Source organism: Synchytrium microbalum (genome assembly GCF_006535985.1).
Source record: "Synchytrium microbalum strain JEL517 chromosome Unknown SmJEL517_scf0001, whole genome shotgun sequence".
Classification (NCBI taxonomy): Eukaryota; Fungi; Chytridiomycota; class Chytridiomycetes; order Synchytriales; family Synchytriaceae; genus Synchytrium; species Synchytrium microbalum.
The window spans coordinates 1309127-1335246 of NW_022158350.1; the positions used below are offsets into that span (position 1 = coordinate 1309127).

Consider the following 26120-nt stretch of genomic DNA (forward strand, 5'->3'; position numbering starts at 1 on the left):
ATGAAGCGAGAGATGCACACGCAATTTGAGCAGCCTTGTGCTCGAATGATTGGCCAAAGTTTGCAATCCCGTATACTTTGCTTAAGTTGCAACTCAAGCGACACATCGACACCGGCCGTATATCACTGTTAGATCCAGCTTATCATTCGTATGAAGATGGGAGACGTGCTCTAATACTACTAGACCAGATTGCTGATTTTATACTGTACTGGACGTTAGTTGTCTTTTATAAAACATGTCTGCTTACTAGCCGCCAGACTTTTACTCTAGTACTTCAGTACTTCAGAACCTCACGTACTTCTTGGCTGAACACAAGCCGAAGCTGTGCGTTGAGAGTCGGCGGCTGAATACTCGGCTATTGAAGCGTCACACTATCGACCATCGAAACGATCGCCCTTAATGACCCTCGCAACATACCCAACTGAGCGAGAACATATGAGGTGGAATATAGATTTCCAAATTCCAAACCACAGGCAAATCACACGCCGTGTAAACTTGGAACTATTTCGAATTTTATGTAACTGTGTCTCTCTCTTTTGTCTGACTCTTCGACGTACCGACTCTCAAAAACGTCTGAACTTTTTCAATACGGACGCAAACACTCAAATCCATATAAATCCATACAAGAGCCGAGAAGGAAACGGGAAATGGCGTGGGAGAACGTCAAGAAACACGCTAGAAGACTGTCTGACTCCTTCAATCTGGGTAATCAATCACCAAGATTGCGCCAATTTGAACCAGAGAATGTCGCTCCACCAGTCAAACTGAAATTGGGCGAGACGGTTCTTGTCTATGAAGATCATCAATGGAAACGAGGTAAATACGGGGCTGCATCAAGCAAGTTTGATGATGGCAAGTGGACCACTCCCTCCACATTTGTTGTTCAAACAAATCGCATGACCATGAAGGGTTTTGAGGGATCTTTGTTCTGACGATGTTACCGGAACAATTAAAAAATCGATACTCGTCATTACAATATCCTAGTGACAGATGATAGATCGACTTGTACTCATGCTATTTAAACTTTGTTAGGTGACGGATCATCTGAAAAGTCAGCCAAGATGGTAGATCAACTTGCGGAAAGGAATCGTGTCTTGGAGGCCGAGAATCAGCTACTCAAGTTCAAGGTCAATGTACTGCTAGATATGGTGAGAAAGGGGTGCTGTTTGAAGCAGGAATTCAAAAACGTTGCTGACTGCTCTTTTGTTGCTTGATCATAGTTGGCAGGCACGAAGCTCGATTTATTAGAAATACAGAAAGAAATATCGGCATAGTTCATATAGTAACCCTTAGTCATTTGTAGATCATCGTCGCTTCACAACATACATCTGTAATTTTGCAATCAACGTGCGGCACTTTGGCGAGGGCATCGTTTGAGCGACGAGAACAGATTGCATCTGCATTACAAAAATCACTCTTCTTCGACGCGATTGAACCGCTCGAAGGCTCGAAGGTTCTTCTTACTAATAACCCTAATCCTCGCTTGCCAAGCGACGTGTCGTTGAAGTCACTACTCACACAGCATATTCTGAAACAGAAGGAGACCTCGGTAATTAGTGTAGCTCCCTAGGCAACCATCATAGCACTGTCTTCCACCCGTCCTATAGCAATGAGCCAACAATATACCGCAGTGGGTGCTCTGGTTCATATGGTTGAAATATGCAAAGATAGCTAATGCCTAATATTCAAACTAGGTTGCTTCCACAGAGCAGTCTCTTGAGAACGAATCCAACGATGAAACTACCGTCTTATTTCGCACCTCTACTGAAGAAGCCTCCACTTCATCAGCCCCACATCAACGAATAACAGAAAACGATGGTGTTTTTGGTATGTTTCAGATTACATAAAGAGCAGATTTTAGGGGTACCACAAGTATATCCCGTATCCTGACAGATCCTCCGCACTGTTGTTGTTGTCATAAGCCTTCAAAAGTCAATTTCTTCTCACACAACCCAACAAACTCTTCATAGCAAATCTCGCTGCAAAGCCAGATGCACCATCGAAAGCATTCCAAGAATTCGAACCTCCAAGCTACGCCGAAGCTACATTCGATCCTGCTCCAGCATATCTCGACACTACTGTCATGAGCCATGAATATGGTGACGATGGTATCATGGTCGAAGGTAAGCTTTGCAGAATCTCATCATTATGCAAGTTTCCTTTGCTTACATGAACTCTTGCTGAACAGGAATGCCTGTCGGCAACTTCTTTGCCTTCTTCATCAACCTTGTAAGTATTCGTTATTCGTTGGCATGCAATGCCGAACGTGCACAACTTTGGAAGATTCCGAATGCATTATATTCGCTTTAAAGCCCACACACATACATGTTTCCGTGGCAACGTTCAAAGCCATAACTCAATTTTCTCAATGTACAGATGGTCTCAATGAGCTTTGACTTTATTGGATTCCTCTTGACCTCGCTGATGTCTACTTCACACGCCGCAAAGTGCGGATCTCGCAGTGGTCTTGGAATAACGCTGATCCGATATGGATTCTTGTTGAAGAATAAGGCTATGCAGGATGAATCTGATTTCTACGATCCCTCCTCTCTTGACGACATGGATGAGGAAGAAATCGCTCGCCAAAATGAATTCTTATCGTATATATTGATTGTCGTAGGCTTCTTTGTATTGCTTCGGGCAAATGGAGAGTACGTCCGCATCAGACGCATGGAAGCTGCCATCCTCTCTTCCTCGGCTTCTATCCTTGTCTGAATATAGTTTGTATCATATAAATCACATTCTTTCCTATAAAAGCTTGCTAGTTCGAAAGTATGAGCCTTGCGCGTACGCCGTTTCAGCGACAATGGGAACGCGTATTCTAAGAAAGCGGATTCGTTTTGTTCGTCGGATCGGTGCTCGTCTATCTCTGAAACGGTTCAAAAACTGCTCCACACCCAGAAACACAAAACAGGTTGAGGGAAGATTTACAGAAAAGCCTGAAATATGATTCGGTTATGAAGTCAGAGCCTTTTGTAAACGTAAGAAAATAATGCATCGTTGTTGCTTAGTGTTGTAGAACTGACTCCTTCTCCATTTCCAATATCACTGTAGCTTTCATTTGCATCTTCTTTGCACGTTTGGCTATAACAGGCCCCGCATCAGTCTTCTATATATAAATTCAAAGTACATCTGATACATTTGAATATCAGGTCACGTCTCTTTCCCCTTGAATCAGTCAACTCAGAAGTCATCAACATTTCATAGATGTTGAATCCATTCGCAACTCCAAGTGCTGCTGCCAAAGGAAAGGCAACTGCTATTCATAATGTGCATCAGCATGCCAAACCACGCTTTGCAAGGTAGTGCTTGCAACAGCTCTAACAGAAAGTGATTGTCGGTCAGAAGGGATTCTTGGCTTGAATTTAACGACTGCTCTTTTAGAACATGGAGAGATCTGCATGCTGCACTGGAATCAATAGATTTAGCCAGTCAACAGGAGATGGCGAATTTCTTGGATGCAGAATACGAACACTACAAACTATTGCTCGATATGTTTACACCACCAAACCCAGCCTCCAAAGCACAGATACTAGCTGCTGTAGCTTCCGATGCGACTCCCATTATACTAGATGGAGCCACAGCCAAAGTCATACAAGAAGAGGCTCAATTCGCATTTGGTGTGTCTGCCCTCCTCAAATTAGACGAAATATCAGCCTTGGCCATGGTCAGGTCCTACGTCCGCTCTGAAATAGATGGTGCACATGGCAGTATACGGCCTGGTGTAAAAACGAGCACCGTAAAGTATAACGACGAGCTGATGGAAAAAGTAGCTGAACTCTACTTTGACGAACGTCTCGAAGTGTTGGCCGTCGTAGCTGGTTTGGTTAAGGCTAGTCAAAACGATTCACACGTGCACCATGCAACTGCTCTGGAAACAGTTGAACGACTCGTCGATGATAAAATCTTAGGTCGAGTCTTGACTCAATTCAAGATGAGTACCGAAGCCAAACTATCTGAACAAGTAGAATCAATACCGAAACGAACGGCCATGTGGACTAGACAGGCCCTCAAAGAGCAAAAAGGGTTGTTACATATACTCGTATACTTGTTTTATAACCCACCAGAACCGCAAGATGCTGTCAAAACCATTGAAGTCTTTACAGACCTTCATTTTGGTCGTAAACAGGCCTGTAGCCAACTATTCGATGATGCAGGAAGTAAGCTGCTCCATCAAGTATGCGAGTTATGTGTCGTAATATCTATAGAGGTCATGGACCTGGAAGAAGTCTTGAATTTGGGAGTCACTGGAGAAGACGTATTTGCCGCACCACAAAACGATACACTTATATCAACACCAGCAGCGCTTGTACAAATCACCAGGCTGCTACAAAATGCAGCTAATCCATTGGCTCGAGAATCTCAATCGAAAATGTTTGCTAATGATGCTGCACCAGTCTTACTAGCTTGGGCAGCGTACGGCTTCCATATAGCAGAACCTATAAAAGCATCGGCATCGTATCAAACTCTTGTAGATGTCATGACTGCCAAACGACCCAATGGACCCAATGAAGACACCACTCTTGTACCCAGTATATTCTTCAATATCGCCACACACGCCAATGCTCTTCAATATCTGGTTGATTTACTGAAAGGTCCTTTGTGTCAAGATGAAGGGTTGGAATATAGATGTGTCATTAAGGGTATGCTGATGTTATTGCTGGTAGCGGTCCCAGATTCGATTAGGCCTCATCTTGAAATCATGCTGGAAGCGATGTCTGCGATTGTCGCTGGTATACCAGACCTGTGTAAACAATTCTGGGAAGAAGACTACCGATTCGAGGATCGTCGTGATATGATTGATTGGCCTCGATCACGCTTCCCGTTTACAGCTTCGCCTGTTATCAAATTCTTGACGGCATTAGCTTCATCTAATCTCACCGCTACATATGTATACCGATATTTTAGAACACTTCCTACATTCACTGCATCTGTTGATGATCGGGTGCTTGTATATGATCCATTCATGACCAATCAACGAGGTTTCAATCAAGTCAAACTTGGTCAACCATTACCAACAACACCTTTTGCTTCCTCCGCTCTCAATATAGTAATACCAGCTGGCACGATGGGTTATCGTTTATCGGTCACTTCAGATTTACAGGTGCAATTCCAGTATGAATTATCTGGATGGCATTGGTGTATCTCGGTGATAGACTCATATCTCCACACACCGGATCGTGACTTAGATAGTGAAACGATTGAACTAGTGCGTAGTATTATAGATTTGATGTCTGCCATGTTTGCTGCAGGAAATGGCGGATCCTTGAGTGATAAGCTTATGGAACATCTCTGCCAGTTTCCAGCTCAAGGACCATCATTGACACCAAACGATCTAGTCACTTTTGTATGCCGAATATTATCACGATCATGCGTTTCAAACAAACCATCACCAGATCTCATCACATCATCACTAAAATGTATAGTACAACTCTTGCCTCATTATCCAGACGCAGTATGGAATCACTTACGACAGGATCCTTTCATGCCACGGTATTCAAGTGTTGGATCCATGCCCTCTAGCGGCTTTGTACAAGCTGTAGTACTACCGCAAGAAAAGCAGGAAGGCAAATACTCTACAACCATTGCCTTCTTGGATTTAGTGTCGGAATTAACATCACATTCTCGTAAACTCAACGGAATGACGACTCGACAAGTAGAGTTGGTCACTGCATGTGTCCACTTTATACGTACCGATATATATTCGACTTATGCGAGTTGGAGGTATGCCAAGGCACTCCACAAGTATGAGATCGGAGCACGGGTAGTGTCTATCTTCTCACTCATCCTGAGAGATGTGACGTATGTACGAGGTTATGCTACCAAGACCAGTAATAATGGCAATTGTGACTTGTCTCGCATCTATCAACAGCTTGCAGATACGTTTTTGAATGACGGTGAGGGCCGAGTGACACGCCCATTGCTAAATATTATACAGGGAGGCCATCAGCTTGTATTCAACATATATCATCGTATGCGTCTGCGGGAGGGAAACGCCGTCCGAATCTTGATTCGAGAGTCGCTGAACCTCCTAGTAACATTATTGAGACTTCGAGTCAATGTCTCTCAGCAACGACAAGTGACCGCATTGTCACCTCTCGAACTATATTTACTTGATAAAACAGGTCGTGGAACGTCTACCGACACTGTACGCCAACTTGGTCTATATTCTCGATACTTTATTGACTCTGAATTACCCAGCCTGGCTATCCAGGCCCTGACGCTGCTTTGCGTGGCAACAAAGTCTATAGAATCAGGGCAGTCGTCATTTTTGGGATATTTCGGAATGGATGCTCCACATATATCAGCTGCGCTGGTACAGTTTCTAGGAGACGATTTTTATGGACCAGAAATACAAGTTCCAATATGGGACTTTATAACAGCTGTGGTACAATCTCAGCCAGCCTTAAGCTCCTTATTGCTAAAAGCTGAAGCCAGTAAATTCGAACCGTCCCCAAATCAAGTTTTAGATGGGACTTCGTCAGTCTTTGGAAGTAGTAGAAGGGCCGAACCAACTACAGATGAGTTTACCGTCAAGGAAAACACAGCAATATTTGCCTTGCTGTTTGTGCTTCAGAACTGGAAGTCGTTTTTGAAGAGACGTCCTCTAGTTGTTGTGGCAGCGTCGGCATTCATGGAAAGCTTGTGGCAAGACGGAGCCAAATATAAAGGACTTCTCAACAAGCTACGACAGAGACAATTTGATGAATTCTGGCATCCACTGACGGAATTGCTCAAGCATCGACCAACTCCAATGGTGGAAGGCGTTCAAATAGCCACTTTGCAACGAGTCGGTAGTCGATGGGTATCAGCTGAAGATGCATCTGTAAAACGTCATGCTGCCAGTATATTGGTGAAGAGCTACATAGTTAGGACACTATCTCGAGACTTGCAGTTAACTCCCTTAAACATCCCACAACAAGTCTCGGCTATATTGATAAGCACCTATGGAGCTCGTCCTTTAGTTACTCCACATCACCCTATAAATAGAGGTTCCGATAAGGAAGAACGACCACCAATACTTCAACCACCTGCTGCACCTGTAAATTTAACCATACCGCTGCCATTCGAGACGTTTGCATTTGATCCAGAACTACAGTCACAGCTACTACACGAAGCAAACCATTACCCAAATCATTCTATAAACCTAACCGCCGTTCGATTCTTGACGTGGCATCCCGAACTGGATGCACAATGGCAACCAGGAGACTCGTATATGTTTGATTTAGATCTACTAGATGCAAAATTGACAGCATCTGAAGCCAAAAATGACTTTTTAGGTCGATTATGTGTAGCGAATCATAATTGGTCTGTAACGGATGCTCAGCTGACATTGTTGAAGTCATGGTCTAATCTTATAAAGCTGGCCACCATTCGTTTACCAGCTCTGTTTGGTGAAACAGACGAGTCGCGTATGCAGGTCTTGAGTCGCAGTGTATATGACATGTCACGCAAAACACTCGAGTATTCTGGATCCGAGTACCCGTACGTTATATATAGAACCATCATGTCACAAACGATGCTGGCCTTGGTCGATTCATGGTCTGAGCTTACGTATACGAAACTCTCTTCCATGAAGTCACCACTGCCAGGCGCCGATGCCAAACTCATTAGATCAATGCATCAGCAAATGGTTGAAATTCTCGATCAGTTAAGTCAAGTATGGGCCAGTGTTGAGAATGGTGCTGGCAGTGTACTAGATGTCGAGGATGGATATGGGTTGAGATTGCAAACCATCTTACTATCTTCTATATTGCGAGCCGTCCAAGCTTTGACTGATGTGACGAGACTTATAAAATTGGATGCTCGACATGCTAGTCGTGCTGAAGTCATTCTGAATGGATTGATGACGATGGCTTGTAATAATTCGAGTGCCTTGCTTGCAGGTCTGGTGGCTGAAAAAGGTATGCCGATGATTGCGTTGATGTAATCAGGACCCTCTTTTTATGGATGTAAAGCTTTCCAGGACTAATCCCAGATTTATTAGATACTGGGAAAGATCTCGACGCATCTCATACAAAGGAATTAAATCTGACGCTATCTCTAGTCTCGGAATTAGTACGACACCTGCAAAATAATCCAACCGTAATGGTTACTATATTAGAACGATGCCAAGTCATACCTAAATTGTTGCAAGCTCTGGTTGTGATATTGTCATGTCCGGCAGACCAGCAACCAGTGGGTATAGAAACCATATTATGCTGTCTATCGACATTGTCCCAATGCCCACCAGCAGCTGAAAGATTAGCAGGACATGGTGTTTTGGCGGCTTTCACCAATAATGCCTTCACTCCTCGTTTGGAGGAAGGGTCAGTGCGTCCGTATACAGGTGCTCGACTCAACTTGTGGCATCAAACTTGGTTGTCGATGTTGACTATAATGGCTGAATGTGTTATGCATTTGTCTGAAAGTCTGGACTTTGTACAAAGTGTGGCAGTCTTTGCCAATCACTATAGGGCTCAATTTGCTCATGCTTTGGCTCCTGGCGGGCCAAATGATCAGATCACGTTGGCTAATGTCCAAGAAACACGACATGTAGTGCGCTTCTTTTGGGCTTTGACTGTATACTCTGTAGATTTACGTCGAGTTGCCACTGAAGCCATGCAAGCCAGGTCTCGTGATGCTCAATCGCTTGCTATGGTAAAAACTATAGTAGACCAATATCAGCAAGCGGTTTTAGAGCTACTACCAACAGTATTATGGCGATTCAATCATCGTAAACTAGTAGCCTCACATACAGTTGCCATCTCAGTAGAAGAATCTGAGAAGGATGCTCAAGATGCTGCCATACCAAATCTCCCGATCCGGCAACTTGTAAACGACGTCTATAACGAATATGTCCTAATATCCTACTATGCCATATCTGCTCTAGCAGCCTCAACAGACACCACATCCGTCCTGTATAGTATTGACTCGCAAGCTGAATGGGACTACTCAAAGCAAGTAATCCCTCCAGACTTGATTGATGGTAGCAACGGTGTAGGAATAGGAACCTTCATGGAAATCTTAGCAGTATTGATGGAATATAAAGTAAATGAAGGCAACCTTGGAGGTGAATGTCAACGGGCTGGTGTCTTGACTCAAGGTCTGGCCTTGATTGCTACACAGCTTGCCCTCTTCATGTATAGTCCTGATTACCCACCTGATTTGAAACGACACACCCAGTCTCTGATCTTCACTGATTTGGGAAGGTGTATTGATACTGTCAAGAATCGTATTAGGCTTTCGTATCAGGTATGCAATGCTCCATGAATGTGGCTTGTTTCGGATGTTAAATCTGAAACCTTCTTTGTCTACAGGCCGCCGTCAGTGAAGATGTCCGCAAAGAACTTAAGGGCGAAACAGCAATAGTAGAGGCAGTTGAGAGGTTTGTCAAGGAACGTGTCTTCTTGACTGAATGAAAAGGGTTTGCATCACATCCATAGAAGGGCCTATAATCTTTCAAATAAAGCAGGAGATGTATATTATGACTTTGTCGTCCAGTGGAAGGTCTTTGTTTGCTCGAATTGTTAACCTTCAAAATATCGAGAGAGGATGTATATTCTCATCGGAATATATACAACTTGAATCAATTCGCCATTCAACGTGTACTGAAGGGCAGTCTCGGGTCTTGCAAGTCAGCAACAAAGTTGGTACTTTCTCACAGTCTGTTTTGGCGCAATGCTTTGCAACCCGTTCATCTGATCTACGTTTGTGAATCATTTCAAAAGCCAATACCATAGCATGTTGTGCAAAGAAGAGAAGCAAGCCTTTTGAAATCAATTTGGAAGTAAGGATCATATTTTTGTGCGATTTCAGCTTGTAAAAGGTATTTCTGTGCAAAAAATTTCAAACTGCCGCCAAAGTGCCGCCAGCTTTATGACTCTCTCGAATCAAATACCAGCAAAAATTGGATTTCTACCAGTTCCGGGTCTCTGGTAGGCATAAGAGGCTTGGAAAATACTACTGCAAGTGCACACTTGTTGGCCGTCCAACATGCAATTTCGATTTGGTTCTGCCAATCGTATAGTGTACCCAGTCTTGCGGTTTGAGCTTGAGTGTGACTTCGTACAAAAGGCTGCCGTGTTATTGAAACAAAATAACTGAAGTCCATCGAAGGTGTACGGAGGAAACGAGAGAATCCCTCTTGAAACTGACGTCCAGGAGGGGAGATCTTTGAATTGTCTGCCTTATATTTGGTAAAAATAATAATAAAATAGCCACCATTATTACACCCTTCAACCTGTTTGCTGCATCATTTCAGTGATCAAAGTAACAGGCCATTTGAGATCCCTTCATAGAAAACCCACATTTCTCATAAAAGGCAACATTGTGTTCAGCGCAATCCAGAATGACTTTGTAGCACCCTGATTCTTTTGAGATATTTTTGAGAGTCTCGATGATATGCTTTCCGAGTGATTTCCCACGCATGCTTGAGCTGACTACGACGTCTATAGATGATGATTGTGATGGTATGAATGAGTATTCCGCTTCTTCAAATTTCTTAGAATGAATGTATGATCTCATGATGACCTGTCATGATGATCATTTCACACGCACCTTCAATGTGAGCAGCTTTGCCACATCCATGAAGAAACTTTCGTTCAATGAATACAGTTCCAGATCTAGGAATCAAATTGATCAGTAAAAGGGGATACATCCAAACTGAGCAACAAGTTTCACACACCCAACGATATTTCCTGTAGCAAGTTCTTCAACCACCATAGGATAGTAGGTATCACTGTGTGCTTGCATGTAGTTAAACATTTCTACGAATTCAGTGTTAGATATGGCCGACCACTTAAGAAAACACAGCCAGAAACCATCAAATTCGAAGATGGAAATGTCTGATACTCGTACCTTCAAAGGCAGCTTTTGACGCATCACCGACAGTAGAGAGTTGAGCCAAATTACTCAAGAGTCCTTTATCGTAATCCTCGAGCTGTAATTTTCTGATCGAGTACCCATCTGGAAGCTGAGATTGAATTGCGTCTGAAATCAACGATGACTTTGCTGGCATGATCATGCTTTCAGCTTTGTTTGATACAGTCCTGACAATGGGCATTCTCTTACAATGTCTCTGTACTTTATCTTCTTCGTTCTCTCGATGTGTCAAATGCGTTTGAGAAAGAGTGTTTGTTGCTATGATTCAAGTTATTTTTGGACGTGAATCCGAGCATGGCTATTTTTGACAAACCGTTGACAAACAAGACATGATTCATCGCATCCGGATGATAGAGCGATACGAATCTTACGTGTGTCTCGGCTTAATTAACGCGTTCGAGGAACTCAAACTACTCAAACCGTCTGTTTTGAAAATGTCGATATTTAACACGTGTCGTCACTATGAATGTCTACAAATTTACAGACTAGCTTCGCCAAGAAGCGAACGTTCCTCCGAGCTAACGACAGAAACGCAGCTTTGAAGCAATGTATCGAATGCATTCCTTATGACGTTTGGGTCCTCAAGTGATGTTGCAACAAATGGTGCCTTTGACAATGGTTTATCTAGTTCAGAGATGAATTAATATAGCTCTTGTATGTAAAGCCAACATTGTTTACTTAGTCTTGGTTTGGTGGCGGCCGCAACCCCTGAATTTCGGTGTCCCATTACCAGCATTTGAGTTTCCTTAAGTCCAAGCATCTTCGACCTGTTTTAAAGATGATGTAGCACTTTCGATCAAATTGAATTCAAATTTCTTGGTTCCAGATGATTACCATTTTTCTAATTCCCTTTCATTCCTCGACTCTGAAGAATATACGAATATAGCTCCGTGAGCTGATGATGAGAGAGCCGCCCAGTGTTTCAAGAACCTGCCAATCAAAATAAATGCACTTGTAAGTTTAGGATCCAGTACTTTAGTAGTGAAGGCCGTCCTCTCCGACAATGGATCTTTACAAAAATTGAAAATCGTCACAGGTTCACAAGGATGATGCAACTAGATCTAGACGGTACTAACTTTTCATCACTGCTCGTATCCCACAATTCAACTAATAATTCAGAAAGGAGAATCAACAATCAGGTCCTTGTCGTTTCTTCGAGATGTCCAACAATCAACAAAATACCTTGAATGTTTTCTTCTCTCGCCCTTCCCTTCTTGCCATCAAGAACGGTTATGGATTTCTCGATTTCCAGTATTCTAGAGTAGAGATCGAAAGCAAATTTAGTACTTCCTCTGTGATGTAAACAAATGTTGTCACTTCAATCTACCTCACTCCTTGTGTCGGATAGTACTGAGCCGATGTCGATTCGAGTAAATCTGCGAGTATATTCGCGATGGCCGTCTTGCCGCTTTGCGTCGGTCCAACGACAAATATTGTAAGCTTCATGGTATCGATGTGAATTTGAAGATCTGAAAACTTCGTATTTCGAGAAGTTTCAAATCACAACCAGCCCAAACTTGAACACGATCACATCAATTCAATATGAATCATTTATAAAATGAGAAGAGAGATTCCTTATTTGTTATACAAAGTTTTTTGATTTGTGTATGTCTACTTTTCCTTAAATCCACTTCCTTCTTTACCACACGACATTATATGATGCAAACCACAACTCTACCAATATCCATTTAATCAAAGCAACCACAACTACTACTCTCACTGCTTAGGCAACAACTCCCCACTTTACTTTGGTGTCGATGCGAGATTCGTCTACACCACCAATAGCATTACATATACGTTCCGCAGTTGCAGGAACAGGAAGATGGAACCAGTCATCGGAAAGACCATTCTCCTTGCGTGCAGCTTTGATGGCTTCACGTATAGCAAAGTAGACACTAGAACCCAAGAATAGAGGTGGTTCACCCACAGCCTTGGAAGAGTGTACTGCACGGACGTTTCGAGATCCTTTGACTATACGGATACGGAAGTCTGCTGGAATATCACGTAAAGATGGGATCTTATAAGCTCCTGGACCTCGAGTCAATAATACACCTGTAGAGGGGTTTACGAGTGGTTCTTCGAGTGTGCTCCAGCCCTGTCCTTGAGCAAAAGCACCTTCGATTTGACCTATATCTATAGCTGGATTCATAGATCGGCCAATATCCATTACGACGTCAGCTCGTAGGACTACGTGATCACCTGTAAGAGTATCGACTTCTACTTCACAACAGGCAGCACCATATGTAAAGTAGGAGAACATACGTCCAGTGTTTGTGGCAAAGTCATATGTAAGATCTGGAGTCTTGAAGAATCCACGAGCCGACAAATCCACACGATCAAAGTAAGCCTTCTTAATTAGAGCCTCCCATGACAAGTCAGGACTAGCTTCTTGAAGTGGTTTAAGACGAGCATTTATCTGATTACATGCATCCAACAACGCTGCACCATTCATATCTGAAGATACAGACGCTGCGGTTGCCGAAGTGTTTGGTACGGTTTCAGTGCTGGTTTCTCGTAGATGGACCTTGTCAACGCCGACACCAAAGGCAGAGCAGACAATTTGTACCATCTTGGTGTGTAGACCTTGACCCATCTCGGTACCACCATGTGTAGCCAATACAGAGCCGTCATTATAGATGTGTACGAGTGCACCTGCTTGGTTGAGATGTCGAGCTGTAAAGGATATACCAAACTTGGTTGGCAACAGGATTATGCCACGTTTTTTGTACTTGTTGGCTGCGTTGAAGGATTGGACGAGAGCATATCGGTGGTAAAAGTTGGATGTGGCAATCAACTCATACCAGACTCGATCAATGAAGAAGTCTTCGAGTTGTTGTCGGAAGTGAGTCAATTCCAAGTTGTGGTAGAAGTTGATTTGCTAATACAGAAAGAAAAAAATGATGTCAAAATTCTGATTGTCATTGCATAAATGCAAAAAACAAGGAATAGCGATATCTTCTTACCCTGATTTCTTCAGGAGGTTTGTTGAGCGCATGTGCCACATGAGTAATATACGTTTCGGCCATCATCAGCCCTTGTGGACCACCAAATCCTCGGAAGGCAGTATTTGTTGGCAAGTTGGTTTTGCATACCAATCCTTTAATGTTTACGTTCGGAAGCTTATATGTAGAATCTGAGTGGGTGATAGCTCGTTCCAATATGGCCAACGACAAGTCCAACGAGTAACCTCCATTAGAGTACATGTCCAATTCAAGAGATACCAATTTACCAGTCTCTGTAAAGCCTACTTTATACTTGCCCAAGAAGGGATGTCGCATACCAGAGAGAGACATGTCTTCTTCTCGAGTCAACATACACCTTACAGGCCTACGAAGTTTACGAGCAGCTACAGCCAGAGCAGCAGAGAGGAATACTGATCGAGACTCCTTTCCACCAAATCCTCCACCCATTCGTTTCACTCGTACAATGACCTTGTTGGATTGAACACCCATCACATGAGCTACGATATGTTGGGTTTCAGATGGATTTTGAGTAGATGCAAACACTTCCATTTCACCGTCTTCCCGTCCAGGAACGACAAGTGAAGCTTGTGTTTCAAGATAAAAGTGCTCTTGTGCTGCAATACGGACTGTTCCTTCAACATGACGAGTGGCTGCTGATAGTGGGATTATCACATCGTTTTCACTAGCATAAGCACCTAATTTCAGACCTTTTGGATGTGGGAAGAAGGATTTGGCTTCCATGGCTTGCTCGATGGTGATGATTGCTGGTAAAGGCCTATATGTTATCTTTACAAGACGAGCTGCTTGACGAGCTTGTGATTCTGTGTCGGCACAAATCAGACCAATCAATTGTCCAACATGCAATACTTTGCGAGTAGCGAATAGTTCCTCATCTAGACGAGCGCAAACAAAAAAAACACTGAGTTCAAACCATTCTAATGCGATGTTTGAGAAACAAACCTTTGAAGACAGGACCAATAACATTTGGATTGTGTGAATGGAATTTGGTCGAGTCTGGAGGATGGGAGTCATACATCTCGTCGGAATAGCCTGGTATATCATTGGCATCGATGTATCCACGAACGCCCTCGCATTCGAGTGCTGCTGCTACATCGACGTGTTCTATGGTGGCATGTGCTTGTGTCGAGCAAACTACAGCACCATAGCACTCGTTGGCAAAGAATGGCATATCGTCAATATATACTGCTTCACCAACAACTTGTTTGAGAGCAGATAAATGCATAGTGGAGGCCCCAATAATTTCGTTTTCTGGAGGTTCCTCATATTCCTGAAAGTTGGAAACGGGAATTGGGAGTTAGCATTTAATTTAACAACAAGTAAAATCAAAGTCTCATCCAAGAAACGGGGACAGCTCAGCGAAAAATAAGGCATCGGCTTATGATTGATTCGGTTATTAATAAGCGGTTGTAAACTTTCAATTGCTCTCTTCAATAGGCATCATCCTACACATTCTCATCACGCATACTTACTTGTTTGCCGGTAGAAGCTGGACGATGGGTATCTTCAATGGCACTTGCTTCACGAGCATCCAATATATGCAGACCAGCAGTCTTTTCAAGCTCTCGATTTATGTGAAGGCACCACTTCTTCATGAAGCCAGCACATAATGACTTTCGGTAGTCAACCATACCACCAGGTGCATTATCAGGAAGATTGAATTCCGCTTCAGCGCGTTTTACTAGTTCTTTTATGGTTGCTTCAGACCACTCTGCTCCATTCGCAAAAGCGGCTGTGTTTGCTGCAACTGAGGTTATTGGGCCCACACCACCATATACGAAGAGAGGTTTTGATATTATATATCGGGAGTCTCGTGAGGTGCGGGACACAGTAGCACGTAAACAAGCCGTAACGATTGCAATATCATCATCCTTTCGTTTGGCTTGTTTATATGCTCGAATATAATCCGTGGCGGTGCTAAATGGTACGAATACTGCTACGACGACTTCACCAGGTTTCATGGCAGTTTTACGGTAGCTAAGGAAGAATTCCGTCATTGGAATTTCTCGTAACCCTTCCTTCAAACTCTTTACACGCAATACAGCACCAACAGCCACCAATACAGGGTTGAGATCAGATATTGGTGATGCGGTGACGATATTTCCAGCTAAAGCAGCAACATTACGAATCTGAGTACCAGCAAAAAATTTCAAGTTATCATACATAGCCTTGAAGGCTTTTGACTTTTCAGCTGGCAAACGTGATATTAACGATTTCAGGTGCTTGTTGAGAGTAGCCAAGGTCATGCATCCTCCGAATGCTACACCCCTATCCGTTTCTGTTACTTGCTTCAATTCCGAGATATCAGCAGGATACACCATGACTGGATATTGCAAGTTCTTGAAGCGAGTCTCAATTCCTATTTCAGTATTACCATTTACGATTTTGGCGTTTGGGAATTCGTCCATTACGGCCAGCATTTCGTTCAAGCTAGATGGATGGTACCACTGTAGTTTGCCGTTATCAAACATGAATGATTGTGGATGAGGATCTGCTGCATATGTTTGTGCTAATAATGGTGGGAATGGGATTTCTCCAGAGGAGACAGATGCAAGTGATGATGCAGACGATGAAGTCATATGATCTTCAATGTCTGCAGGTTCATGGTCATGATCTGGGCATTCAGCATCATCACCTCGTGGACATTGACCGTCTACAGCACACGAGCTGGAGCACGATTTACGAGTGGAGAAGGTTTTAGCGGCATCTAATATAGGACGATAACCTGTGCATCGGCACAAGTTACCATCGAAGCTATGTTCTATGTCCTCGTCTGATGGATTTGGGTTGTTTTGAAGTGTTGAATATAAAGACATGACGAATCCTGGAGTACAGAAACCACATTGTGACCCATGTGAGGTGGCAATGCGTTCTTGTACTGGATGTGGTTGTTTTGAAGTTCCAAGTCCTTCTACAGTCACAACATGCTTTCCTTCCATAGCTACTGCGGGAGTCAAGCAGGAATTTACTGCATAAGTACTAATCAAGCGATGTTATTGGTTAGCACAAACATCTCAGGTACACACACTATGTTTTGCGGAGAACAATGCCGTGCTGACCAGTAAACACGTACTTGACTGAACGTGTCGCATGATCGAATGCAGATACGACTACTGTACATGAGCCGCAGCCACCTAGTTGAATTGATGATGTCTCAGCACGTGCTTACTCAAGACAGCACAGTGGAATCGATCACTAACAAAAACACACACCTTCAGCACAGCCCAACTTGGTTCCAGTAAATCCCATGCGTCTGACGTACTCGATCAGCTTTTCATCAGGATTTGGATTGGGTTGTATAGTCAATGTCCCGTTGAGATAAAACCTGAGTTCCTTCCTGACTTCAGTAGACAATACCAACCGTTTATTATTCAATGCGATGGCAGCAGCCATTTGCATTGGAGCCAGACCAACAGATCGATATGACGGTGGTGGAGCGACATCGCTCGAGTATGAAGGAGCATACGACACATCCTGATCATCATCCAAGTTTTCCGATGAGAAGGAAGTTTGGGACTGGAATGATGGCGGTAGACTATCGAAGGTTCGTTGCTGTGTTCTATAGTGGGATAGCAAGCTTCCGTCGATACGAGATCGTGGTATGGCGATTGCTCCCTTTTCAGAGTTGGACCCACTAATGTTGATATTTGAGCTCGATGGCACTCGGATGGGTACTGGCACTAGTGGCGACGATGAGCTTGATGCCGAGGTCGAATAACGACCAGTACTGTCCCTTGGGAGAGACATGTTCGACGTTGAGATTTGATGATGAGAAAACTATTTTATGGAGCTGATGGAGGCAAAAAAACGGATCCAGTTGGAAGTATACACTATAGAATCGACTAAAATCGTTCTACAGGGTCAAGTTATAGTGAAAGACTCTTGCATGGCCACCTTGCACATCGAAAAACTTGTAACTCCATTTTAATCAACTCTTGAGCTTTACCTGCTAAAGAACTAATGTCCTGCGAGCTAACTAAGCTTTCCTACAATGCAGCAAAATGGCCTTTTTGCCGCAAAGTTCTGTCCTGATGAACGAATGTTGAACTTCCGTGTGTTTTTTTCGGTTGCAGAAGCGGAGACAGGAATGACGATTTTGTGAGAAACAACACCAGCTGATGGCGACAAGGTTCATACGCGATGAGAAGGTTATGAGTTAAGAACGACGCCCGGAGTATCGCCAACAAGACGAGCTACACACAAGTTACGTTTTCCTGCCACGTGTCGGTCAGGACATATGAAGTCCGACTTACGACGTTTGCCGATGAACTGCAGGAAGGACAAACCTTCATCTCAACGGTATGTATTCAAAGAACCTCTATTCAGCTAAAACCAACCAAACAAAAAGAAACAACAAAAGATACCTCGAGAAACAGGAGGCCATTAGCCTCACAAACCTCGAATGCCTCCATTATGGAGCAAATCTCATGGCGGTATGATGTCTTGACCTATAGAGACTGATACAGGAGTCAGACGGTGCTGCGGATAAAACAACTTGATGAAACTTGTTCAGACGACGAGTTCAGAAGGTATGGCGCAGAGTGCACTCAGATATAAACGTTACCACATAAATTGGGTTCAGATAAGCCATGCATTGACTGTAAACGTTTCTCATCATCGTGCATCTCTGCCGTCTTGTGGTTTCCAAACATCTTTCTTGCGACAATCACTCACCAGAAAAAAAATCGTGCATCAATCGAATTAGCCTTTATCAATCCAGATGCTTCGTGCATCCATTTCTGATTGATAGCATCGCCTTTGAGCATTCTAGATGGACGCGTAGTGCGAAGTTAGCTGATGTCAGTGATGTCAGTTAAACCTTTTCAAAATTTCTCATGTCAGGCCGTGCAACGTTCTAGACTGATGGTAACGTCAGCTGAGTGGCATAAAAGCATGTTTAAATACGTCAATTTTGCCCTCCAAAGTCTTGAATCCTCGTCCAATTCGAGATACCCCCCAACGAAAGGCGAAAGAGCACGAATTGAAAAAAAAAATTGTGAATTGAGAATCACGTTTGATGAGACGTGACGTCGCATTAGCAAAGGTGGAGAAGAGCAAACAAAACATGCAATGTATTGCCTAGATGAATCTGGACGTGTTGCGCTGCTGGCATCGGTTCCATATTGAATTCTACAATGGATTATTTCGCGTCAGCACTCTGGCAAATAACATTATAGAACACGATCAAAATGATCTATCAAGGAACTCACTATATAATGGAAGCTTCTTCTCCGCAAGCTTTTCTTCAAGTCATTTACAAAACGCCAAGCGAGATTATGAGTTGCTGGTAAAATCACCAATGGCAGTCTTGCGCCGCGCTGGCGTCGCGTGCCAACATAGGCCTTTCCAACATAGGCCTTTCTCGGACCTTACTGGAACTGACTCAGATCGCGATGATGAAAACTCACGATCACAGTTACAGCTAACAACGCTTCTGTAATTATTTACAACACAACTCCAAGCAAAGCTCAACCACAACAAGCCATTACGGTATATCACGGTTCTCTGCTCTCAACTGTTTTGATCGTTCTTTGAAGAACTTTTCCAACCTACCGAGACAAATCGGTTAAACGACATCTTCTAGACTCCGCATACCCAAGTTTTTTGTTGATCCAAGCCCTTACTTTGTAGCACATTTCACATAATTTGACCCTTCTTCGTTGTACTTTCTGCAATTATCAAAGATTCTTTGCACATCGTTTGAAAAAGCATCAAAGGTCTGATATGTATCGTCTTCGACATTCTCGCCCAATGTTCTCAAGTCTACCAATGTTCCAAATGTTAAGCATGCAGATGCTTGAAAAGTGTTCATTGAGTAGGCAACGTACCCATAGGTTCAGTAATGATTTTGTAATAATCAGGAACACCCTAAAGAGGGGAGAAAAAAAGACTTCAATGCATGCTAAATAAATAAGTTAAATGATCAACAAGGTGGATTGATAACTCACAGTAACGGGCTCATGGAATGGCCAAGACTGTGAATTATCAACCATCTCTGCTACTAGCTTTCTCATGAGGGGGTACAATGGACCTCGTGTTCTAGCAGGAGGTTTTGAAGGCATTTGTGCCATTTCTGGCACCCACCCTGCTTCCACTAAATTAACAGAGAGAAATCCCTGTGAACATATTATCTACAAAGTCACAAACCACCATTATATTGAAGAACCAAACTCACACAATCCTGGTATTGACTCTGGTGCAACTTGCTTTACACCCTTCTTGAATATATTCAGACCAGGATGGATGGTGTACGAGCCTTTGGCAATCTGTTGAATCTTTTGCAAAACTGCTCGTCGTTGGGTTGACAGTATGTCATGTGCAGCAAGATACCGGACCTTTGGTAGCATCGTGCACTACAGAACGATGTAGAGAGGTCGATTCAGTACATGCGAAAAAAATTTGAACATATGATGACGTACAATACAACACTCTGTCGTAAGATACACACCTGCATGATGGTTCCTCCTTCATAGTCCTTGATATAACCAACCCATATCGACTTATCCAAAGTAATATCGGTCGTAAATCCTTGTTTTTTAAAGTAGCCGATAGCGTAATTGTCTGCATATGTCAAGAAGTGCTGAATATTGCTATTTTCTGCGACATAGTCCTTCAAATGGCTCATTAGACGTGAACCATAACCCTATTGTTGATATTGATGTAATGAGATGTACAGATTTCCTCTTAAGAATCGAATCCAAAAAAGGCTCTAATTGTTGGTCAATTCACCACGATGAGTGTGTACCTTGACTTGTTCATTCGAAGCAATAGCACAAAACACAATTTCACCAAAGCGACGAGCTTCGAATGGCCGATACGTGATGCCACCGACTACTATAAGCTGATCTCTTACTACGGCCATGGATACGTGTGTTCGATCATACACTAGTCGAGCAATATACTCTTTTGGCATTTTGGGCAATTGCTTTTGAAAGATATTCTTAAGCCCCGTCAGTAATATCATGGATTCTGCAGTTCCGTCATTAACGACAACTCGAAATTGGATAGATCCAGCTTGTTCTTCTTGTATTGCTCTGGAAGGTGGTTTTTTTGCTTCCTCCTCCTAGATTGTTGAAAGAGTAAGTTTAAGACTAACATGTGCGGGCAACAGGGCGTAAGCTAATTTGTTTACCTCGTTCTCAGCTTCACCATCTACTATTGAAGCTTCTGGGACTGTTGACTCGCCTCCTCCGCCTACGTAAAATACAAAAAAGTTTAGATTTTTTGATGTCGCTGATCTCTGTCTCGACAAAGCTCATCGTCGAAAGCGTGAATATGTACCTGAATCTTCATCGGCTGCAGGAGGAAACATTGAATCTGATTTTGCCTTCTTCACTATGGGACTGCCAGGAAGGGATTCTGGCTTTCGTTTGGAATCCATTGTCTGCAAGCTCAAAATACAGTTGAATGAAGCGGTATATGTTTAGATCGTTAGCGAAATGATCAGATCTGTATAGTGATTGTAAGTTTCCTTGTTGGCTGGCAAAAGCTGAAGTTTTGAACGAAAAGATCAAACGTGTGAAGGTTTGAAGAGCGAAGATGTGTGACCAAATTAATTCTCAATTCAAGCTAGTTCGTGGTGGCTAGACCCAGGTATTGCAGCGTTGAGTATTGAGATAATGAATTCTGAAATCAAGAAATCAAGTTTCTGAAAATCGCCAGAGCTGCCTAAGAGATGCTGCGGAACGCGTTGATCACGGCAGGTGGGTTAAATAACACGATCAAGACATTGAAATGGTACTCTCGCCGTCTGGTTTCATTCTCTGTTTCATTGATTTGTGTGCAGTGCAACACTCTGAAAATCCACGATCATACCTCCTTGCTGAATTGGAACGGTGCTTCCCTGGCCTTGCGTGACTTTTTTGCTTTCCAACGTCAAGACTAAATGATGGCTACTCCAAAGAGCTTCCCCATCAAGGTAGTGAGGTGTGAACCTGGATTTGCAAAAGTAGCAGCGGCCTTCAAGGCCAACTTTGATGATGGAGACGAAATCGGAAGCTCCCTAGTCATATATTATCAAGGTATGGACACTGAAAATGCGAATCGTTGGTAGCTAGTTTCGAATTCTTGCCATTGAAATCGTCGTTTGCGTAAACATTTGGAATTGTGATTTGGTCGGACACTAGAATTCACTAGGCCGAAGGGTCTTGGAGCTTATAATTTGGAATTATGATCTGGTCTGACTCTTGAATTCGCTAGGTCGAAAGGTGGTCGAGCTTTACGGAGGCTATACTGATGTCACCTACACGCAGAATGCACGTACTTGAACAGTTTCTGTTGATGATTGCAACCTGCCAGCTCACGTGAATCTTCACAATTAGTACGACGAGTCAACACTCAACGTTGTTTTCTCAAGTGGCAAGACCGTCGAGTCGATCGTCGCAGCATATCTAGTATCTACAGGAAAACTCGACTATGAAGCGTTGGTCTCCGCTTACTGGCCCGAGTTTGGCCGATACGACAAGGAGAACGTCAAGGTTAAGGATGTTTTAGGTCATCGAGGCGGCCTAAGTTGGTTTGATGCCAGACATCGTCCCAGAGTGTGAGCCTGTTTGAGTGCATGAGTCGTCTTCACGCATATATCTTGACGGTTGGTTTATGTTGATTAGAGAAGACTGGCAAGACTTGGAACTGATGGCTCATTTAATTGCCGAACAACCTCACAACTTTGCTGGAATCACCACGTACAGTTATCACGCTGCAACCCGAGGCTGGGTGTTAAATGAAATCTTTCGACGCGTATCTGGCAACAAGTCTTTTGGAGTTCTGGTCAACGAACTTTTTACACCTTATGGGGTTGAGTTTTATTGTGGAACTCCAGACTCGGTCGAGTCATCTAAAAGGGTATGCAAGCTTACAACGCTTTCCTCGCTAGATCTCACAATTAATAAAACCTGTAGATATGTGATATCGTGCCCTGGCCTTACGGAAGGGAAGGATTAAAGCCGCAACCAGCAGCAAAGGTACTGTTATAGATTTGGAATCCAAGCAATACATGGAACTCACAATCTGATACAGGAGCTCCCGGCATCAACAGTTGCGATATCGGCAAATGTGGGCCGCGTCACCGTGGGAGTTACAGAAATGATTCCAGTGGTGAATACTCGAGTTGGAAGAAAAGGACAAGCTCCATCTTTCAATTGCGTCACCAATGCGAACGGATTAGCTACCATCGCTGCGATTATGGCCGGTGGTGGCTCCTTGAACGGAGAAAGATTGATCTCTGTTGAAGCAATGAAGAAGGCTGATGTGGAGCAAGAGTTAATGACTGATGTTAACTCCAACTTTGAAATTCGGTTAACGAACGCCGGCTATGCACACTGGGTGAGTACAGGAAGTTTGCGTTTTATGTGCTGGTGTCTTGGTGTGTTTGTTGGAGTTTTTGCAGAATCACTAACGAGGCCATCAAAACATTCCACCACAGCCTGAGCAGACTCAACCATGGTTCCCAAATGGCAAAGGATCCAACAGAAGAGCCAATTGGTGCTGGAGTGGTTGGATGGGATTAGGTGCGAGTCAATTTTACGTTCTCTTGGTGATATAACAACTGTACACTTGCCAATAATCAATGGGATTAGGTGGATCTGTCTGCCAATGGGATCAAAACCACAACGTCTCCATGGGCTTTGTCATGAACGGTGCACACCCATCCGCGGCAGGAGATCGTCGTACTCAAAGAATCAGAGCTGCACTATGTGATGCGGTTGATGCTTTGACGGTTAGTCCTAGTCAAAAGTTGTAAGAGCTGGACTGGATCATAATACACGTAAAATTCGATTTGCTGCCCCACAATGTTCCACACGTTATGAATAGTTTTTTAAAATTTGGAATTGATTAATTTGATCTTTCCGAGCTCTCTCTTACCGCGAATAAAAATGGTCGTGTTGAGCTGTCTCCCTCTGCAATCCCGTGCATTGACAAAACCTCACTCATGCAGCAAAGGACATGTCTGCAAGAAAGAAGTCAAAGGTAGATTCCGAGATGCTCGCACAGGGTGATTCCGATGAAGAGTTTGCTGATTTCGATGAATCGCAACTGGATTCTGATGATGACGACGAAACGGCATTCGAGGCACTGGACGAAGAGGAAGAAGTGAATGGGCTTTCTCACAAGGGGAAGATGCCATTGAACAAGGTAGATTGCTCTTTCGCTTTATAGTCGTTCATGCTGTAATAAAGGAGCTAATGTGCAAACATCACAACATCAAACAATATTAGGCGCTTTACGAATCTCGATACATGGTGCATACGCCTTCAGGCATCAATAATAACATGATAAAGAAGGAAATCACCCCATTGGTTGAGACCTTATGCTTGAGTCGAGATGTTGTCGCTTGCCTCTTTCGAAATGCTGGATGGAAGACTGAACGTGTGCTTGATGCCTATGTATGTATTCTCATTTGCAAGCCCATGCATTTGGCATAAACCAATCATCTAGATACTGATTCATGTGCTATAGGCTGATCAAGGAAATGCTTGGGATGCACTGCTCAAAAAGTCGGGATTATCTACTCTTTGTGACCTGTCGTCAACATCTTCGCTTCAAATCCAGAAAGATGATTGGGAGCCTGGATGTATGTGTGGTATATGCGGTGATGATGAGCCTTCCAAAACAAATGCTCATGTACTGTCGTTGGTTGGGTGTGGTCACAAATTCTGTGAAGATTGTTACAAGTACGTGCCTGTAACATCCTCGCAGAATGAAGTACACTCTCTTGCAGATCGCTGACGCTCGTACATGGCTACATTTTAGGGAATACGTGACACGAAAGGTCACTGAACGAGAGCTACAATTTGGATGTCCAGGGTGCAAAATCGTTCTTTGTGACTCTGCCATTCAGCAGATCGCACCTGAATGTGCTGAAAAGCTACAACAATGGCATATCAGAAGCTTCGTCGATTCCAAGAAGAAGCTGAAATGCTGTCCTGCACCTGATTGTGCATATGTCATTGAATTCCAAAATATGGTTGCTGAGATTTCCGACCCAGTACTTCAAGTAAGTCTGAGACTATTTCGAACCCTCTTTTTTTGCTTGCTAATCATTTTCACCTTGCTTAGATGCCGCGTGTCGTTTGTGACTGTGGTAAATCTTTCTGCTTTGGCTGTGACCATGATACCGACCACCAGCCTTTGTGTTGTACGCTATTGGCAAAATGGATCAAAAGATGTGCTGATGATTCAGAGACTGCCAAATGGCTTACTGCCAACACCAAGAACTGCTTGAAATGCCACACAGCTATTGAAAAGAATGGTGGTTGTCATCGTATGGTAGGTTTTGCTTGTTCCTCGCCCTATTCTATGATTAACTTTTGCTTTCTCGTATTCTTTAGCAATGCTGGAAATGTCGTTCACAGTTCTGTTGGAATTGTTACAAGGACTGGCATGGTATTATACTACTAGCAATTCCTGGAACTTTTTTTGCTGCGACTTCTGACACGTACTTATCTCTTCACTAATTTAGGCTATGACAAGCAATGCAACAAGTTTGATCTCGATCAGCATGCAGCCGGACAAAGTGCAGCTGATCTAACCAGGGCTGCTCTGAAACGTTTTGTTCACTACTTTACTCGATACGCCAATGATATGGCTGTAAGTGCGAAATCACCTTTGCTGACTTAAGAATTTGAATCCATTGAACAAGTGTTTTTGTAGGCCGTGAAATTGACTGAGCAAGCATACGAAAAGGTTGAAAGCAAAATGGTCCAACTTCAAAACGAAACTAGCCTCTCATACATCCAAGTCCAATTCCTTCGTACTGCTGTACGTATCTCTAAAGCTTTTACTCGTTTATTTAGCTGATTCTGGCATCTATCCATTTAGGCCGAGCTCCTCTTAAAGTGTCGTCGTACCCTTGCTTATACATATGTTGCTGCCTTCTTTATGAAACGCGAAAAGCCCATCCAAACCAACCAAGCACAATTATTCGAGGATCGACAAGCTGATTTGGCTTCAGCTGTCGACAAACTCTCTGACTTGGTTGAAAACGCTGGTGGTGATGAATGGCTTGGTCCAAATCTAGAAAAGAAGAAAATTGAAGTGTTGGATTTGACTTCTTATGTGAAGAGCCGTCAAGAAATTCTGTTGGTTGACTTTATGGAAGCTTTGGTGAGTGGGGCTTCAAGGCCATCTTTCAGTTTTCCCAGCTCCTTCTCGTTTTTTGCTAACACTCCCGTTTTCTTTAAGGTCGAGAATCGCTACGAGTTCGATGAGCTCTAGATATGCAGAGTGCTTGTACAAATATGTATTTATCCTTTCCGCATGTATATCGATTGTTAA

General features: G+C 43.3%; 9 protein-coding genes across 9 annotated transcripts; 5 read left to right on the forward strand and 4 right to left on the reverse strand.

The window, feature by feature from the left end:
- Positions 1–647: 647 nt before the first annotated feature.
- SmJEL517_g00325 (uncharacterized protein) lies at positions 648–1274 on the forward strand (the record flags this gene model as incomplete). Its single annotated transcript, XM_031166255.1, has 3 exons — positions 648–816; positions 1033–1148; positions 1221–1274. The coding sequence occupies 3 exons, from the start codon at positions 648–650 to the stop codon at positions 1272–1274; spliced, it is 339 nt and encodes a 112-aa protein (XP_031028050.1).
- A 335-nt stretch (positions 1275–1609) lies between these two features.
- Positions 1610–2715, forward strand: SmJEL517_g00326 (uncharacterized protein; the record flags this gene model as incomplete). Its single annotated transcript, XM_031166256.1, has 5 exons — positions 1610–1630; positions 1695–1827; positions 1971–2123; positions 2189–2229; positions 2377–2715. The coding sequence occupies 5 exons, from the start codon at positions 1610–1612 to the stop codon at positions 2713–2715; spliced, it is 687 nt and encodes a 228-aa protein (XP_031027728.1).
- Positions 2716–3207: 492 nt separating this feature from the next.
- Positions 3208–9401, forward strand: SmJEL517_g00327 (uncharacterized protein; the record flags this gene model as incomplete). The annotated part of the gene is made up of 4 exons (XM_031166257.1): positions 3208–3302; positions 3385–7904; positions 7988–9234; positions 9300–9401. The coding sequence occupies 4 exons, from the start codon at positions 3208–3210 to the stop codon at positions 9399–9401; spliced, it is 5964 nt and encodes a 1987-aa protein (XP_031028048.1).
- An 838-nt stretch (positions 9402–10239) lies between these two features.
- SmJEL517_g00328 (uncharacterized protein) lies at positions 10240–11044 on the reverse strand (the record flags this gene model as incomplete). Its single annotated transcript, XM_031166258.1, has 4 exons — positions 10240–10430; positions 10540–10604; positions 10667–10748; positions 10840–11044. 4 exons carry the CDS (start codon positions 11042–11044, stop codon positions 10240–10242), a joined length of 543 nt encoding a protein of 180 aa, XP_031028046.1.
- Positions 11045–11893: 849 nt separating this feature from the next.
- Positions 11894–12309, reverse strand: SmJEL517_g00329 (uncharacterized protein; the record flags this gene model as incomplete). The annotated part of the gene is made up of 3 exons (XM_031166259.1): positions 11894–11970; positions 12046–12119; positions 12191–12309. The coding sequence occupies 3 exons, from the start codon at positions 12307–12309 to the stop codon at positions 11894–11896; spliced, it is 270 nt and encodes an 89-aa protein (XP_031028047.1).
- A 277-nt stretch (positions 12310–12586) lies between these two features.
- SmJEL517_g00330 (uncharacterized protein) lies at positions 12587–17591 on the reverse strand (the record flags this gene model as incomplete). The annotated part of the gene is made up of 6 exons (XM_031166260.1): positions 12587–13741; positions 13827–14719; positions 14787–15114; positions 15317–16823; positions 16918–16978; positions 17057–17591. 6 exons carry the CDS (start codon positions 17589–17591, stop codon positions 12587–12589), a joined length of 4479 nt encoding a protein of 1492 aa, XP_031027810.1.
- A 1738-nt stretch (positions 17592–19329) lies between these two features.
- On the reverse strand, positions 19330–21225 carry SmJEL517_g00331 (uncharacterized protein; the record flags this gene model as incomplete). The annotated part of the gene is made up of 9 exons (XM_031166261.1): positions 19330–19393; positions 19469–19607; positions 19673–19712; positions 19793–19938; positions 20020–20197; positions 20293–20487; positions 20590–20907; positions 20977–21038; positions 21126–21225. The coding sequence occupies 9 exons, from the start codon at positions 21223–21225 to the stop codon at positions 19330–19332; spliced, it is 1242 nt and encodes a 413-aa protein (XP_031027809.1).
- Positions 21226–21732: 507 nt separating this feature from the next.
- SmJEL517_g00332 (uncharacterized protein) lies at positions 21733–23586 on the forward strand (the record flags this gene model as incomplete). The annotated part of the gene is made up of 8 exons (XM_031166262.1): positions 21733–21865; positions 22044–22081; positions 22166–22386; positions 22454–22688; positions 22745–22807; positions 22863–23168; positions 23269–23353; positions 23423–23586. 8 exons carry the CDS (start codon positions 21733–21735, stop codon positions 23584–23586), a joined length of 1245 nt encoding a protein of 414 aa, XP_031027812.1.
- Positions 23587–23825: 239 nt separating this feature from the next.
- Positions 23826–26060, forward strand: SmJEL517_g00333 (uncharacterized protein; the record flags this gene model as incomplete). The annotated part of the gene is made up of 10 exons (XM_031166263.1): positions 23826–23978; positions 24062–24229; positions 24303–24517; positions 24597–24840; positions 24903–25112; positions 25175–25229; positions 25306–25433; positions 25497–25604; positions 25665–25949; positions 26028–26060. The coding sequence occupies 10 exons, from the start codon at positions 23826–23828 to the stop codon at positions 26058–26060; spliced, it is 1599 nt and encodes a 532-aa protein (XP_031027811.1).
- Between the last annotated feature and the right edge of the window lie 60 nt (positions 26061–26120).